Source organism: Syzygium oleosum, unplaced genomic scaffold (genome assembly GCF_021117445.2).
Source record: "Syzygium oleosum isolate NSW1041296 unplaced genomic scaffold, Sole_v2.1 Sole_v2.30, whole genome shotgun sequence".
NCBI classification, from domain to species: Eukaryota; Viridiplantae; Streptophyta; class Magnoliopsida; order Myrtales; family Myrtaceae; genus Syzygium; species Syzygium oleosum.
The window spans coordinates 382,885-395,595 of NW_026607514.1; the positions used below are offsets into that span (position 1 = coordinate 382,885).

At 43.1% G+C, this 12,711-nt stretch overlaps 2 protein-coding genes across 2 annotated transcripts; one reads left to right on the forward strand and one right to left on the reverse strand.

Moving 5' to 3' along the window:
* The first annotated feature begins 1,611 nt into the window (after window positions 1–1,611).
* Window positions 1,612–2,484, forward strand: LOC130135268 (MADS-box transcription factor 50-like). The gene has a single exon (XM_056303971.1). The coding sequence runs from the start codon at window positions 1,612–1,614 to the stop codon at window positions 2,482–2,484; it is 873 nt and encodes a 290-aa protein (XP_056159946.1).
* An 8,237-nt stretch (window positions 2,485–10,721) lies between these two features.
* On the reverse strand, window positions 10,722–11,594 carry LOC130135269 (MADS-box transcription factor 50-like). Its single transcript, XM_056303972.1, has one exon. The coding sequence runs from the start codon at window positions 11,592–11,594 to the stop codon at window positions 10,722–10,724; it is 873 nt and encodes a 290-aa protein (XP_056159947.1).
* Window positions 11,595–12,711: the final 1,117 nt, after the last annotated feature.

Genomic DNA, 12,711 nt, shown 5'->3' on the forward strand with positions numbered 1-12,711 from the left:
CGCCTATCAATACAAATCTTTTCAAGAGGAATTAACAATCTAATTGAGAATTTTTTTTTGAGCCAAATCTAAATGAGAAATTACCTTACCAATCATGTTACATTTTTTTACGAAATTACCGGAAGACAAAAAATATAAAATATCATACCATAATGTTTATATTGATTATCCACATAGATCACCCATCAACTGACCACTGGGACAAAAGCAAAAGAGACAACCCAAGGGCTTTCGAGTAGGAAGATGATGGGGTGGCATGACGCGTACGAGGTGGTAAGCTCCATCTTCCCACTGTCCGTGGCACTCCTCCTCGGCTATGTCTCCGTCAAATGGGGTCGCCTCTTCACCCGCGAGCAGTGTGAGGCATAAAGCGGTTCGTCGCTCTCTTCATCCTCCCCATCTTCGGCTTCGACTTCGCCGCCCACTTGGACCCGTATGCATTAAACCTGTATTATTCAAAGCTTCATGATTAGTGAAAGAATCATAGTAAAGACTGATTTGTTAAATTATTCAAAACTGTCCTAGAATGAACATTATGTTTTTATTTTTTTTACTTTTTTTGGTCTTAAGGTAATTTTGTAAAACAATGTAATATGATGACAAGGTAATTTCTCATTTAGATTGTTCAATTCCTCTTGCAAAGATTTGTATTGATGAGCATGATCAAGGCACAAAAGTTGCAGGAAAGCTACAAGAAATGGAATAACAGGGAGAATAACTCAATTTGGCAAGGGGACAATGTCTTTATTTAGTAATTAATAATCCCAACTCTCAAGCTGCAAAATTTTCAAGCCAATGTCATAGCCGATCAACAGTGGAGGTGAAACATCTGTGCTTTGTCTACGAGGACTAGCAATTTCCAGCATCATCTTGTGCTTGGCATCATGGTATATGTTTGCAATATTCTATTGCAATTATCATAATTATTTTACGCGAAATACCGACCCGTTAAGAAAATTAGAACTTAGCTTGTCATGTATATTATTAAAAGGTTTTTCCATTTTCAAATTTTTGGAGAGTTCAAAAACAAAAAAGATACAGAAAATAAGTGTAGACAAACAGAAATAATAATTGCCACATCAATTACAATTTATCTTATTGTAAATTCAATTATAAACTTCAATTAGCTTCCATTTCCTTCTGAAAAAATTGGAATTTTTTTTTTTGGGTCATAAAAAACTGGGGAATTGAGCAAGTCGAATTTTGTTTTTTTTTTGGTCAGAAGCAAGTCGAATTTATAACGAAAAATATCACGTTTGTCGTTCACAAGATAAATATCTTTGTCTTGATGAACGGCGGAAGAAAGAAACGGAGACACCTCGTCCCCTCCGTTATCTCTCTCTCTTCCACGATGGACATCGCCGTTGAACGGAGACGGAGGAGGTGGTTGTTCCCCTCCTCCGTGTGCCGCCGGAACAGCCGGTGGCCCGGAGCTTCCTCTTGCCGCGTCTTGTTCGATTTAAATGCAAAACCGCGTTTGCAAAACCCTCTCCTCGCCCTCCTCCCCCTGCAAACCCTCTTCTCCATTCTCTCTCTCTCTCTCTCTCTCTCTCTCTCTCTCCAAGAAACCCAGAAACCTCGTTCAAACCCTTCGACGGTACTCCGTCGTTGATGGCGTCGTCGACGGCCAAGCGCCGGCGAACCGAGAAAGCCAGGATCGCCGACCCCGCTGCCCGGCTCGTGACCTACTCCAAGAGGCGCAAGGGCCTCTTCAATAAGGCGTACGAGCTCTCCCGCCTCTGCGGCGCCCGCGTAGCGGTCGTCGTCTTCTCCCCCGCCGGCAAACCTTGCTCTTTCGGCGACCCATCGGCCGACGAAATTATATCCGACTACCACCTAGGCGGCGGCGGCGGCGGCGGGGTGATGCCGCCGATGGGTCTGACCCAGTGGGCGGAATGGGTCCAAACGGAGTGGGACGCTTGCGCCACCGAGGAGGACCTCGCGTCCCTGATTCTGAAATACGAAGCGGTCCGCGACTGTGCGCGCGAGAAGCTGAAGGCGTTGGAGGATTCACACAAATTGAGCGAACAGGAGATCGATTCTTTATTCGAGAGTCTCGAAGGTCAAGGCCCAGCGCTCGCGGCTCTCTTGACGGAAGACGAAGGTTTCCTGACTTCGCCGGAGAACCCGGCTGCCGGCGGTGGAAGTTCAGCTGTGGGGTCCACCCCCGCGGTCTCCGATCTCGAGGGCTGCGGGTCTAATGTCGCTGGAGGTGGAAGTTTAGGAGCGGGGTCGACCCCTAATCGGTCGGAGGACTGCATCGTGGACCGCCATGGTTTCTGGAGTTCGCCGGAGGACTCGGCCGTTGGCGGTGGAAACTTGGAGGACTGCATCGTGGACAGCCATGGTTTCTGGAGTTCGCCGGAGGACTCGGCCGTTGGCGGTGGAAACTCAGGAGTGGAGCCCGCCCTCTCCGATCTAGGAGAATATGGATATAATCCCAACGACTTTGTGGGACTTGAAGATATGGGTGTCTTACTCTGAATATACTGTGAATATGAACGCGTGTCTTTTTCCTTGGTTAAACTGTACTGTACAGCGAGTGTTCTCCTGTGAATATACTGTTTTTTTACTGTTAAACAATAAATGAAGCAATGATACTGTTAAACATTCATTTACTGTTTTTCGATATAAAGGTCGTTTGGACATACCGAAATCGAATATCTGCATCAATGGTTTACTGCATCACTTGTTTACTGCATTAATCGTTTGGACATTCATTTATAAAGGTTGTGGGCATTAATTGAAGGAGGAGGGTTCAGCATCACTTGTTTACTGCATTAATGGTTTCCTTCTTTAGGGTTCTTGTAGAGTCTTCTAAGGGTAAACCAACTTAGGCCATTCGGGGAGGATGGTGATTGCTCTTTCTATATGAATATCTGCTTCCTTTGTTTTACTGGTTTCTGATCCATAAAGTTCAGGAACTGAACTATTTGGCAAGTCCTTAATGACAGTTCTTGGCTTAATGTGACAATTTTGTAGTGTGACAGCCACTTTTAACTTTTTGTCTTTTGGTGTTTGAGAGAACTGATCTTTTTTAGTGCCTTGAATTTGACCATTTAAACTGGACGTGCCCCTCATCTTTATTTTCAGACTGAGCCAGCATGGTAAATTTTTAGTTGGTTAATCCCGGTTCCTTTTAGTATATTAACTAGTTGTGAAGCTTGAGGAGTAAGGTCACTATGGTAGGACCAGAGCCATTGTTAAATTTAAAACGTAGGCAAGTAAATTCTATTCTTGAACTCAATTCGATGAATTGATGATCTAACATGGATAATAATAGTTGATGAATTGCATCTACAAAAGGGCTCTAAAGTTGACTAGTCAAGGAACTTTCCCTCTGTTATCGGGTTCTCGGCTCAACTCATTGGTTATGCAAGTGCATATTTTGCACTTTAGATATAGCTGTTTTTCATTTTCAATGACAGTCCAACTTAGATAACCTAGTTCATGATCAAGTTTGGCCAGAAATCGGATGCCTCTCGGGCTTGGATTTGCTTAATTTGGAGACTTTCCAAAAGATAATAGTATGTGTTGACCCGTTAGTCGCGGCAACTTTTTTTGTCAAATTTTTTTACAGAAGTCTTGGATAACATCTTCATATTGATGTCAATCGTCATTTGTTTGCAGAGATATGGAGCAAAGTATAGAAAAATGATTTTCAGCAAGCTTGTTTTTTCTACCCATCTAATTATGGTTGTATTTATTCAATAAATTTTTGTTAAAATGTCTAACCAAAAGCCCAAACACCTAAGCGTAGCGAGATTACAAGTATAGGAGGCTCATTGAAGTCATGTATTCAAGTGGTAAATAAGAATCAAACATCCATGCACGTTGCTAAATTGAAGGACAAAGAGCCGCAAACACAAAATAAACTTGAGGCATGAAGCATGCGTAAGTAACTCTGATAATGTGGTACGCAAATGTTTAAGTTATTCCTTATTCCTTTAAGGAGAGTGTAAGTGTAAGACCCATTGAAATTTAATATTCAAGTCACGTGGAAAAACGCTTTAACTTGTTTAACTCCACACGTAGTCTTCCTCATGGTTTTTCAGTTCGATTTGCACATGACCAAAATGTTATTCTCTGTCACTTTACCACAAAAGGTGATTGGTCTAATGGTAAACGGATTACCTAATTTTAACAAAATTACGAATTCGATTCACGTCAGGAGCAAGTCTCTAAACGACTCAAGCTGCATTGCCTTTTTGGGGCAGCTAACATTTCGACGATCAATAGCTAGTTTTTGAAAGTGGGTAAGAAAGGAAAAATAATGCTCGAGATGAAAAAAGAGCTCGGCTATCGAATGAAATTTACTAGATGATGAGACAAACGGATAAATGGTTTAAGTTAATAGACTAGTTTAAGCATTCGATTATCAATAAGTCGTGTCATTTTTCATATTTATTCAACTTACTCAGGGAGTGTTATTTTAGTATGATTGAAAGTTGGGAAGAAAACGCAGGTCCTAGCTCCTAGGACTGTAACGAGCTGATTTTCTCTGATGTGTACTGTTCATCTCTCTTGCGAGTAATCATGAAAAATGTCTGACCCGCTGCACTGGTCTACGGCTGCCAGGCGACGAAGAAAGTGGGTGATGAAGATGAAGATGTTCTGTCCCCGCCCAACCACCTCTCTCCCCATATCCTCTTCCTCTTCCCACCATCTTTGCGTCGTCTCCCTCAGAAAACCTCCATTGCCATGTCATGTGACGACTGACGACCTCTTCACTCTCTTCCCACCTCCTCCAGACCGTCCTTCATCTTTGCGAAGGAGTCGGCGTACGAGCCCTGTTCAACGTGGCGATGGGGTTCGCCCCGTGAGGCGGCTGCTAGCCCAAACCTGTGGAGGGTCTCAGCCACCCACCTGTTCAGCCCCGGGAAGATCGCCGCCTTCGAGAGGTCCCGAGCGCAGACAGGGCTTCAAAGGATGGGCGAAATCAAGTCTCTAATGGAGGAGCGTGGCGAGGTTCGGGCGAGGAAGGTGTTGCCCTTATGTTCGCTCAACAATGTGATGATGGGCATGTTGGGGGAGATCCTACGACTTCGGCACTCGCGATGGCCGCCACAGAAGTGACGGGCTCGGGCTCGAGGGTCTTGTCAATGAAGGGTACGAGCCGCTTGGCCTGTTCAACTGGGGCGATCACTTCCCTCTGCTGGGTCGGTTGGATCTGCTTTGCTTCGTATTTCTACGAGGAAAACCACGTTACAATGTTAAAGTTTTTCTTTTGGCTTCGAGCATCTACGGATGTTGCATATTTCATTCCTTCTGTCGCTGCATGTTCCTTTGTTTTGTATGTTATTTCCTGTCGGGTGATCTCATATGGTGCATTTCTTCCTTCTCGTTCGGTTGTCCCATGTTTTATGAAAGCGAAATAAAGGTTGAAAATCTTTTTCTGGTCATGTTGTGATCAGGAAATGATCTTCAGAGGCGCCGACACAGTGTCCGAGATCGACACTGCCCTCGGCCCCCGCCCGGCCGGCCGCCGACCTGACCTCCTGAAACTCCTGTACCTCCGGTCCATTGTCAAGGAAACCCTAACGATGCACCTGCCGAGCCACAGTGAACATGTGGGGCATGACCCGTGGCGAGGCGGTCCGGCCTGACCCAGACGAGTTCAAGCCGGAGAGGTTCTTGGAGGAGGATCGTGTCGGGTTAGTGATCACAAAGTTCCGAGTTTCCATGCGGGGGTTACGATAGTTAAACGGTCGCGATTTGTCGGGCCAAGTCAAGAATCGATCACGGACGCCGTCTGTCAAGAGATCATAAAGTGCAGGCCAACAAGGTTTGAAGCTCTTGAAAACTGCCAATGTCGCAGTCGCTCGAAACTTTAGAACCACATCCAGCCATGTTGTGGTTGTGATTCTAAAGTTTCGAGTGACGGCGAGATTGACGGTTTTCGAGTGTTCCGAACCTTCTTGGCCTACACTTTCGACTCTCTTGGCGGACTACATCCGTGATCGATTCTTGACTTCGCTAGACAACTTGGCCGCCGGCGGTGGAAGTTCGGGGGTTGGATGTTGTTTAAAATGTTCCCTAGCGGTGGTGGGTGTTGTTTCAGCTCGTGCATGATGTTCTGTAAAATTGATGTATTGAATAACGTGGAAGAGTTTATATGAGCATTTAGACAAGTGGGTCGCACTGCATTAGTTAGTATACCAATTTCTCAAAGTCATTCTTAATATATCTGCTTTTGGTAATAGGAGAATCACTCTTACAATGCAATTACAAATGCCCATTGCGATCTCGCAACATCAATATTTCACGGAAAAAACAATACACATAACATTGAAAAAGATAAAATTCTGAATAATTATAAAGATCATCCTCAATTTGATCGAGGGTCTATGGATGTGATGAAATTGTGTTATGGTGTTTTTAGATGCAGCGATAAAAAGGAACGCAAAAGGATAACATAGTAAGGACTCGAATATATATAGATATTTGAAGGATTTAAAGGATTATACAAAATCAATTGTATTATCACTCACGGTCCCTCATAATTCATATATTTATTTTCTCTTCGTCCAATAAAAACGTCATTTCTAAAAGAAGTTTTCTCCTCTACTGAATATAGCATAACATTTTGTCTTAATGTCCGATCGAATTCTAAATATTTTGAAATCGGTATAATCAAGCCATCCTAACGAGATGTTAGTCGATTTTATTCACGTGACGCCACATCGGATTAAAAAAAGTTGAAAGGAAAAAAAAACCAAAAACAAGTCGTTATTTATTTAGACTGTCTTTTATATACAAAACTTTTATTCATACAATCAAATATTGCAATTATCATAATTGTTTTACGCGAAATACCGACCCGTTAAGAAAATTAGAACTTAGCTTGTCATGTATATTATTAAAAGGTTTTTCCATTTTCAAATTTTTGGAGAGTTCAAAAACGAAAAAGATACAGAAAATAAGCGTAGACAAACAGAAATAATAATTGCTACATCAATTACAATTTATCTTATTATAAATTCAATTATAAACTTCAAAGAGATTTCAATATATATTACAATTAATTTTTTTAATTAGCTTTCATTTCCTTCTGAAAAAATGGAAAAAAAAATTTTGGGTCATAAAAAACTGGGGAATTTCGAGCAAGTCGAATTTTTGTTTTTTGTTTCTTCTGCCGTTCATTAAGACAAAGATATTTATCTTGTGAACGATAAAGGTGATATTTTTCATTATAAATTCGACTTGCTCAATTCCCCAGTTTTTCTTATGACCCAAAAAGAAAAATCCCCATTCTTTCGGAACGAAATGAAAGCTAGTTAAAAAAAATTAATTGTAATATGTATCGAAATCTCTTTGAAGTTTTATAATTGAAATTTAGCATAAGATAGATTGTAATTGATGTGGCAATTATTATTTCTCTTTGTCTACACTTATTTTCTGTACCTTTTTTGGTTTTAAACTCTCCAATAATTTATAAATTGAAAAAAAAAACTTATAATAATATTCATGACAAGCCAAGTTGTAATTTTCTTAACTGGTTGGTATTTTGCGTAAAATGATTATGATAATTGCAATATTTGATTATTTGAATTAACGTTTTGAATATAAAAGGCAGTCTCAATAAATACCGGCTTTTTTTTTACTTTTTTTTTTTAATCCGATGTGACGTCACGTCAATAAAATCGGCTAACATCTCATCAGGGTGACTTGATTATACCGATTTCAAAATATTTAAAATACGATCGGACATTAAGATAAAACGTTATGCTACGTTCAGTAGAGGAGAAATTTTTTTTTAAAAATGACGTCTTTATTGGACAAAGAGAAAATAAATCCATGAATTATGAGGGATCGCGGGTGATACAATTGATTTTGTATAATTCTTCAAATCCTTAAAAAATCTATATATATTATTTTCTTTTTCTTTTGCCTACTTGTACATTTTTTTTTTATCTCCATGATAAAAGCATATTCAAGTCCTTTACTATGTTTTCCTTTCGGGTTCCTTTTTCTCGCTGACGCATCTAAATACACAATAACGCAATTCCATCACATCCATACACCCCTGAGCTCGGAGCCCGTCACTTCCCTGGCGGCCATTGCGACCGCCGAAGTCGTAGGACCTCTCCCCGATACGACGCCCATCGTCACATCGTTGGGCGAAGCTCCTTCCTCGCCCCCGACCTCGCCATGCTCCTCCATCGGACACTTGATTTTCGCCCATCATTTGGTGCCCGGTCTGCTGCGCTGGGAACCTCCCGAAGGCGGCGATCCTCCCGGGGCTGAACAGGTGCGGCGGCCGAGATCCCCCCTCTAAGGTTTGCGCCGGTAGTCGCCTCACGGGGCGAACCCCATCGCACCGTGGAACAGGAGCTCGCATGCCGACTCCTCTCCGCGGGGGCAGTCGGGCGAAGGCCCAGCCGTTCGAGATCTTTTCGGCAGTCTAGGGTTCGCTCGAGATGACGAAGCGGGTGAGCCCGCGGCGAGGCGGCCACCTGGCGATGGCAAGAAGGCGAGCATGGCGGCGAAGAGGAGGAAGCAGAGGGTTGGAGGGTGAGGATGGCGGCTGAAGGACGGTGTTGAGGAGGTGCGAAGAGAGCGAAGAGAGCTCGTCACACTGACATGGCAATGGAGGTTTCGAGAGGGAGACGACGCAGAGACGGTAGGAAGAGGAAGAGAGACGAAGAGCTTGTGAAGACGACAGCAGCACATCTTCGTCATCATGCACGAATCGATGTCGACAGGTGTTTAGTTAACGTTAATAGTGTTACCATCGCCGTCTCCGTTCGACGGGAATGTCCTTCGTGGAAGAGAGAGAGAGATGACGGAGTAGAGGAGGTGTCTCCGTTTCCTTCTTCTGCTCCGTGATCTGCCGTTAATTATAAGACAAGATATTTTTTGTGAACGACAAACGTGATATTTTTCATTGTAAATTCGACTCGCTCGATTCCCCAGTTTTTTTTTTTAATAAGGAAATGAAAGCTAGTTAAAAAGAAATTATTTGTAATATATATTGAAATATCTTTGGATTTTATAATTGAAATTCAGCATAAGATAAATTATAGTTGGTGTGGCAATTATTATTTCTATTTGTCTACGTTCATTTTCTAAATCTTTTTCTTTTTTTAAACTCTCAAAAAATTTTGAAAATGGAAAAACATTTTAATAAAATACATGACAAGCTGAGTTGTAATTTTATTAACGGGTCAATATTTCGTGTAAAATAGTTATGATAGTTGCAATATTTGATTATAGGAATAGAAGTTTTGAATATAAAAGACATTCTAAATAAATTCCCGTTTATAATGTTTGTTCAATTGTATTAGATATAACCATGCATAATGCTATACTCTCTTTCCTCTAATGGTTCGTGATAGGCATCATCTAGTAAAACCATGCGCAGACAAAAACCAACTTACATTTCCAATTATCATACAAAGGTCAACTGATATTAACAATAGTAAAAAAGAAATAATGAAAACCCCAGCACTACTTTACTCAGAAGAAGTGCAGGATGCATGGAAAGAGCATTGAAGGCAAGATGATGCATTGGGGTTGACACTCTTCAGTTCTGATTACTCGCGACAAACAACTTCAACGCAAGCAATAAACTCGAGTAGGGAGGTTTCGGCCCTGTCTATAAGGTAAAGCCTTCTCTCTAAGTATAACATACAGGTCATTTGTCCAAGCCGAAGGTCTAACGATTCCGTTTAATTTTGGAAACAGGGAAAGCCGAAGGATGGGTCGGAGATGGCCGTGAAAAGGCTTTCAAGCAGCTCAGTGCAAGGTGTGGAAGAGTTCAAGAATTCCTCCACCGAAACGACCTACATTCACCTTTCAAAGCTTAACAACTCATGAAATCCAGTCATCACAAAAGAAAGTAATCGGTCCACAAAATCTATCACTAACACTGTCCTTGAAGGCAGATAATCAAGCGTTGTCTTCTGTAAAGTTAGCATCTATGTATAAAATAGATTGGCTTGCATCTGCATTCTGTCCCAAGGGATGAACAGACAGTTCGGTTTCGTGTGGAAGTTGCCATTTAAACAGCTTGCGGGATTAAGTGGCTTTGGTTTGTAGCTGTCTAATAGACTGATGTGATAAATTGTTTGAATCTAAAATCCAACAGATGGGTGAGTTAGCACGGATCGAGCATAACAACCCTGTAAGCACCACTAGTCCACTCTAAATGCATCATGGAAACGACAACACCTTATAATCCGGTTAAGATATTATCAGCAACTACGTCCACAAACTTCTCTTGAAGCATTTCGATAAAAAGCCAAAAAAACAACTGGTCATTGCTTCGATTCAATGTATCATTGCTGCGAAAGCACCATCACTAGAATGTTGGGAATTGAAACGCAGTGGAGCGATTATTCGATTCCCCTATGTCCAAACAACCTTTATATTGGAAAACAGTAAATGAATGTTTAAGAGTGTCATTGCTTCATTTATTGTTTAACAGTAAAAAACGGTAATTGAATGTTCATATTCACAGAAAGGGAGAAGATCCAATTTACCCTATTCAACATCTCCACAGAAAAAATCGAACCTTTATTGAATAATCCGATGTGAATACAAGAATTGAACAACAGAACCCCTAATTTCTATTATGTTCATCGTATCACTATCTCGCTCTATTCCTCAGAGACATACAAAACCTTAACAAAAATATCGTGAATCTCGAGACAGAGAACACTCGCTGTACAGTACAGTTTAACCAAGGAAAAAGACACGCGTTCATATTCACAGTATATTCAGAGTAAGACACCCAAATCTTCAAGTCCCACAAACTCGTTGGGATTATATCCATATTCTCCTAGATCGGAGAGGGCGGGCTCCACTCCTGAGTTTCCACCGCAAACGGCCGAGTCCTCCGGCGAACTCCAGAAACCATGGCTGTCCACGCAGCAGTCCTCCAAGTTTCCACCGCCAACGGCCGAGTCCTCCGGCGAACTCCAGAAACCATGGCGGTCCACGATGCAGTCCTCCGACCGATTAGGGGTCGACCCCGCTCCTAAACTTCCACCTCCAGCGACATTAGACCCGCAGCCCTCGAGATCGGAGACCGCGGGGGTGGACCCCACAGCTGAACTTCCACCGCCGGCAGCCGGGTTCTCCGGCGAAGTCAGGAAACCTTCGTCTTCCGTCAAGAGAGCCGCGAGCGCTGGGCCTTGACCTTCGAGACTCTCGAATAAAGAATCGATCTCCTGTTCGCTCAATTTGTGTGAATCCTCCAACGCCTTCAGCTTCTCGCGCGCACAGTCGCGGACCGCTTCGTATTTCAGAATCAGGGACGCGAGGTCCTCCTCGGTGGCGCAAGCGTCCCACTCCGTTTGGACCCATTCCGCCCACTGGGTCAGACCCATCGGCGGCATCACCCCGCCGCCGCCGCCGCCGCCTAGGAGGTAGTCGGATATAATTTCGTCGGCCGATGGGTCGCCGAAAGAGCAAGGTTTGCCGGCGGGGGAGAAGACGACGACCGCTACGCGGGCGCCGCAGAGGCGGGAGAGCTCGTACGCCTTATTGAAGAGGCCCTTGCGCCTCTTGGAGTAGGTCACGAGCCGGGCAGCGGGGTCGGCGATCCTGGCTTTCTCGGTTCGCCGGCGCTTGGCCGTCGACGACGCCATCAACGACGGAGTACCGTCGAAGGGTTTGAACGAGGTTTCTGGGTTTCTTGGAGAGAGAGAGAGAGAGAGAGAGAGAGAGAATGGAGAAGAGGGTTTGCAGGGGGAGGAGGGCGAGGAGAGGGTTTTGCAAACGCGGTTTTGCATTTAAATCGAACAAGACGCGGCAAGAGGAAGCTCCGGGCCACCGGCTGTTCCGGCGGCACACGGAGGAGGGGAACAACCACCTCCTCCGTCTCCGTTCAACGGCGATGTCCATCGTGGAAGAGGGAGAGAGAGATGACGGAGTGCAGGTGTCTCCGTTTGTTTCTTCTGCCGTTCATTAAGACAAAGATATTTATCTTGTGAACGATAAACGTGATATTTTTCGTTATAAATTCGACTTGCTCAATTCCCCTGTTTTTTTTACACAAAAAAAAAAATCCCCATTTTTTCAGAAGGAAATGAAAGCTAGTTTTTTTTTTTTGGTCTGTGAAATGAAAGCTAGTTTTTTTCCGTTATAACAGGACACTTGATTTCGCCCATCATTTGAAGCCGGCCCCGTCTGCTGCGCTGGGAACCTCCCGAAGGCGGCGATCCTCCCGGGGCTGAACGGGTGTGGCGGCTGAGATCCTCCTCTCGGGTTTGCGCCGGTAGCCGCCGCACGGGGCGAACCCCGACGCCTCGTATTTATTTTCTCTTTCCAATGCGACGTTGCGTCGATAAAACCAGCTAACATCTCATTAGGACGACTTGATTATACCGATTTCAAAAAATGTTTAGAATTTGATTGGACATTAAGAAAAAACATTACGCTATATTCGGTAGAAGAACAAAAAAAATTTAGAAATGACTTCTTTATTGGACTAAGAGAAAATAAATACATGAACTCGGAGGGATAGCGGGTGATAATACAATTGATTTTGTATAATTATTCAAATCCTTCAAAACATGAAAGGAATTGCAAGGATTGTGTATATATATATATGTGTGTGTCTATTTTTTTCTTTATCTTCTTTTTCTTTTTCCTACTTGTACCTTTTTTTTTTTCTTATCTCCAGGATAAAAGCATATTCAAGTCCCTATTATGTTTTCCTTTTGGTTCCTTTTTCTCGCTAACGTATCTAACTACACCGTAACA

Bases quoted from the DNA above. Each gene is read 5' to 3' on its own strand.
- LOC130135268 (XM_056303971.1), top strand. From the start codon at position 1,612: ATGGCGTCGTCGACGGCCAAGCGCCGGCGAACCGAGAAAGCCAGGATC.
- LOC130135269 (XM_056303972.1), bottom strand. From the start codon at position 11,594: ATGGCGTCGTCGACGGCCAAGCGCCGGCGAACCGAGAAAGCCAGGATC.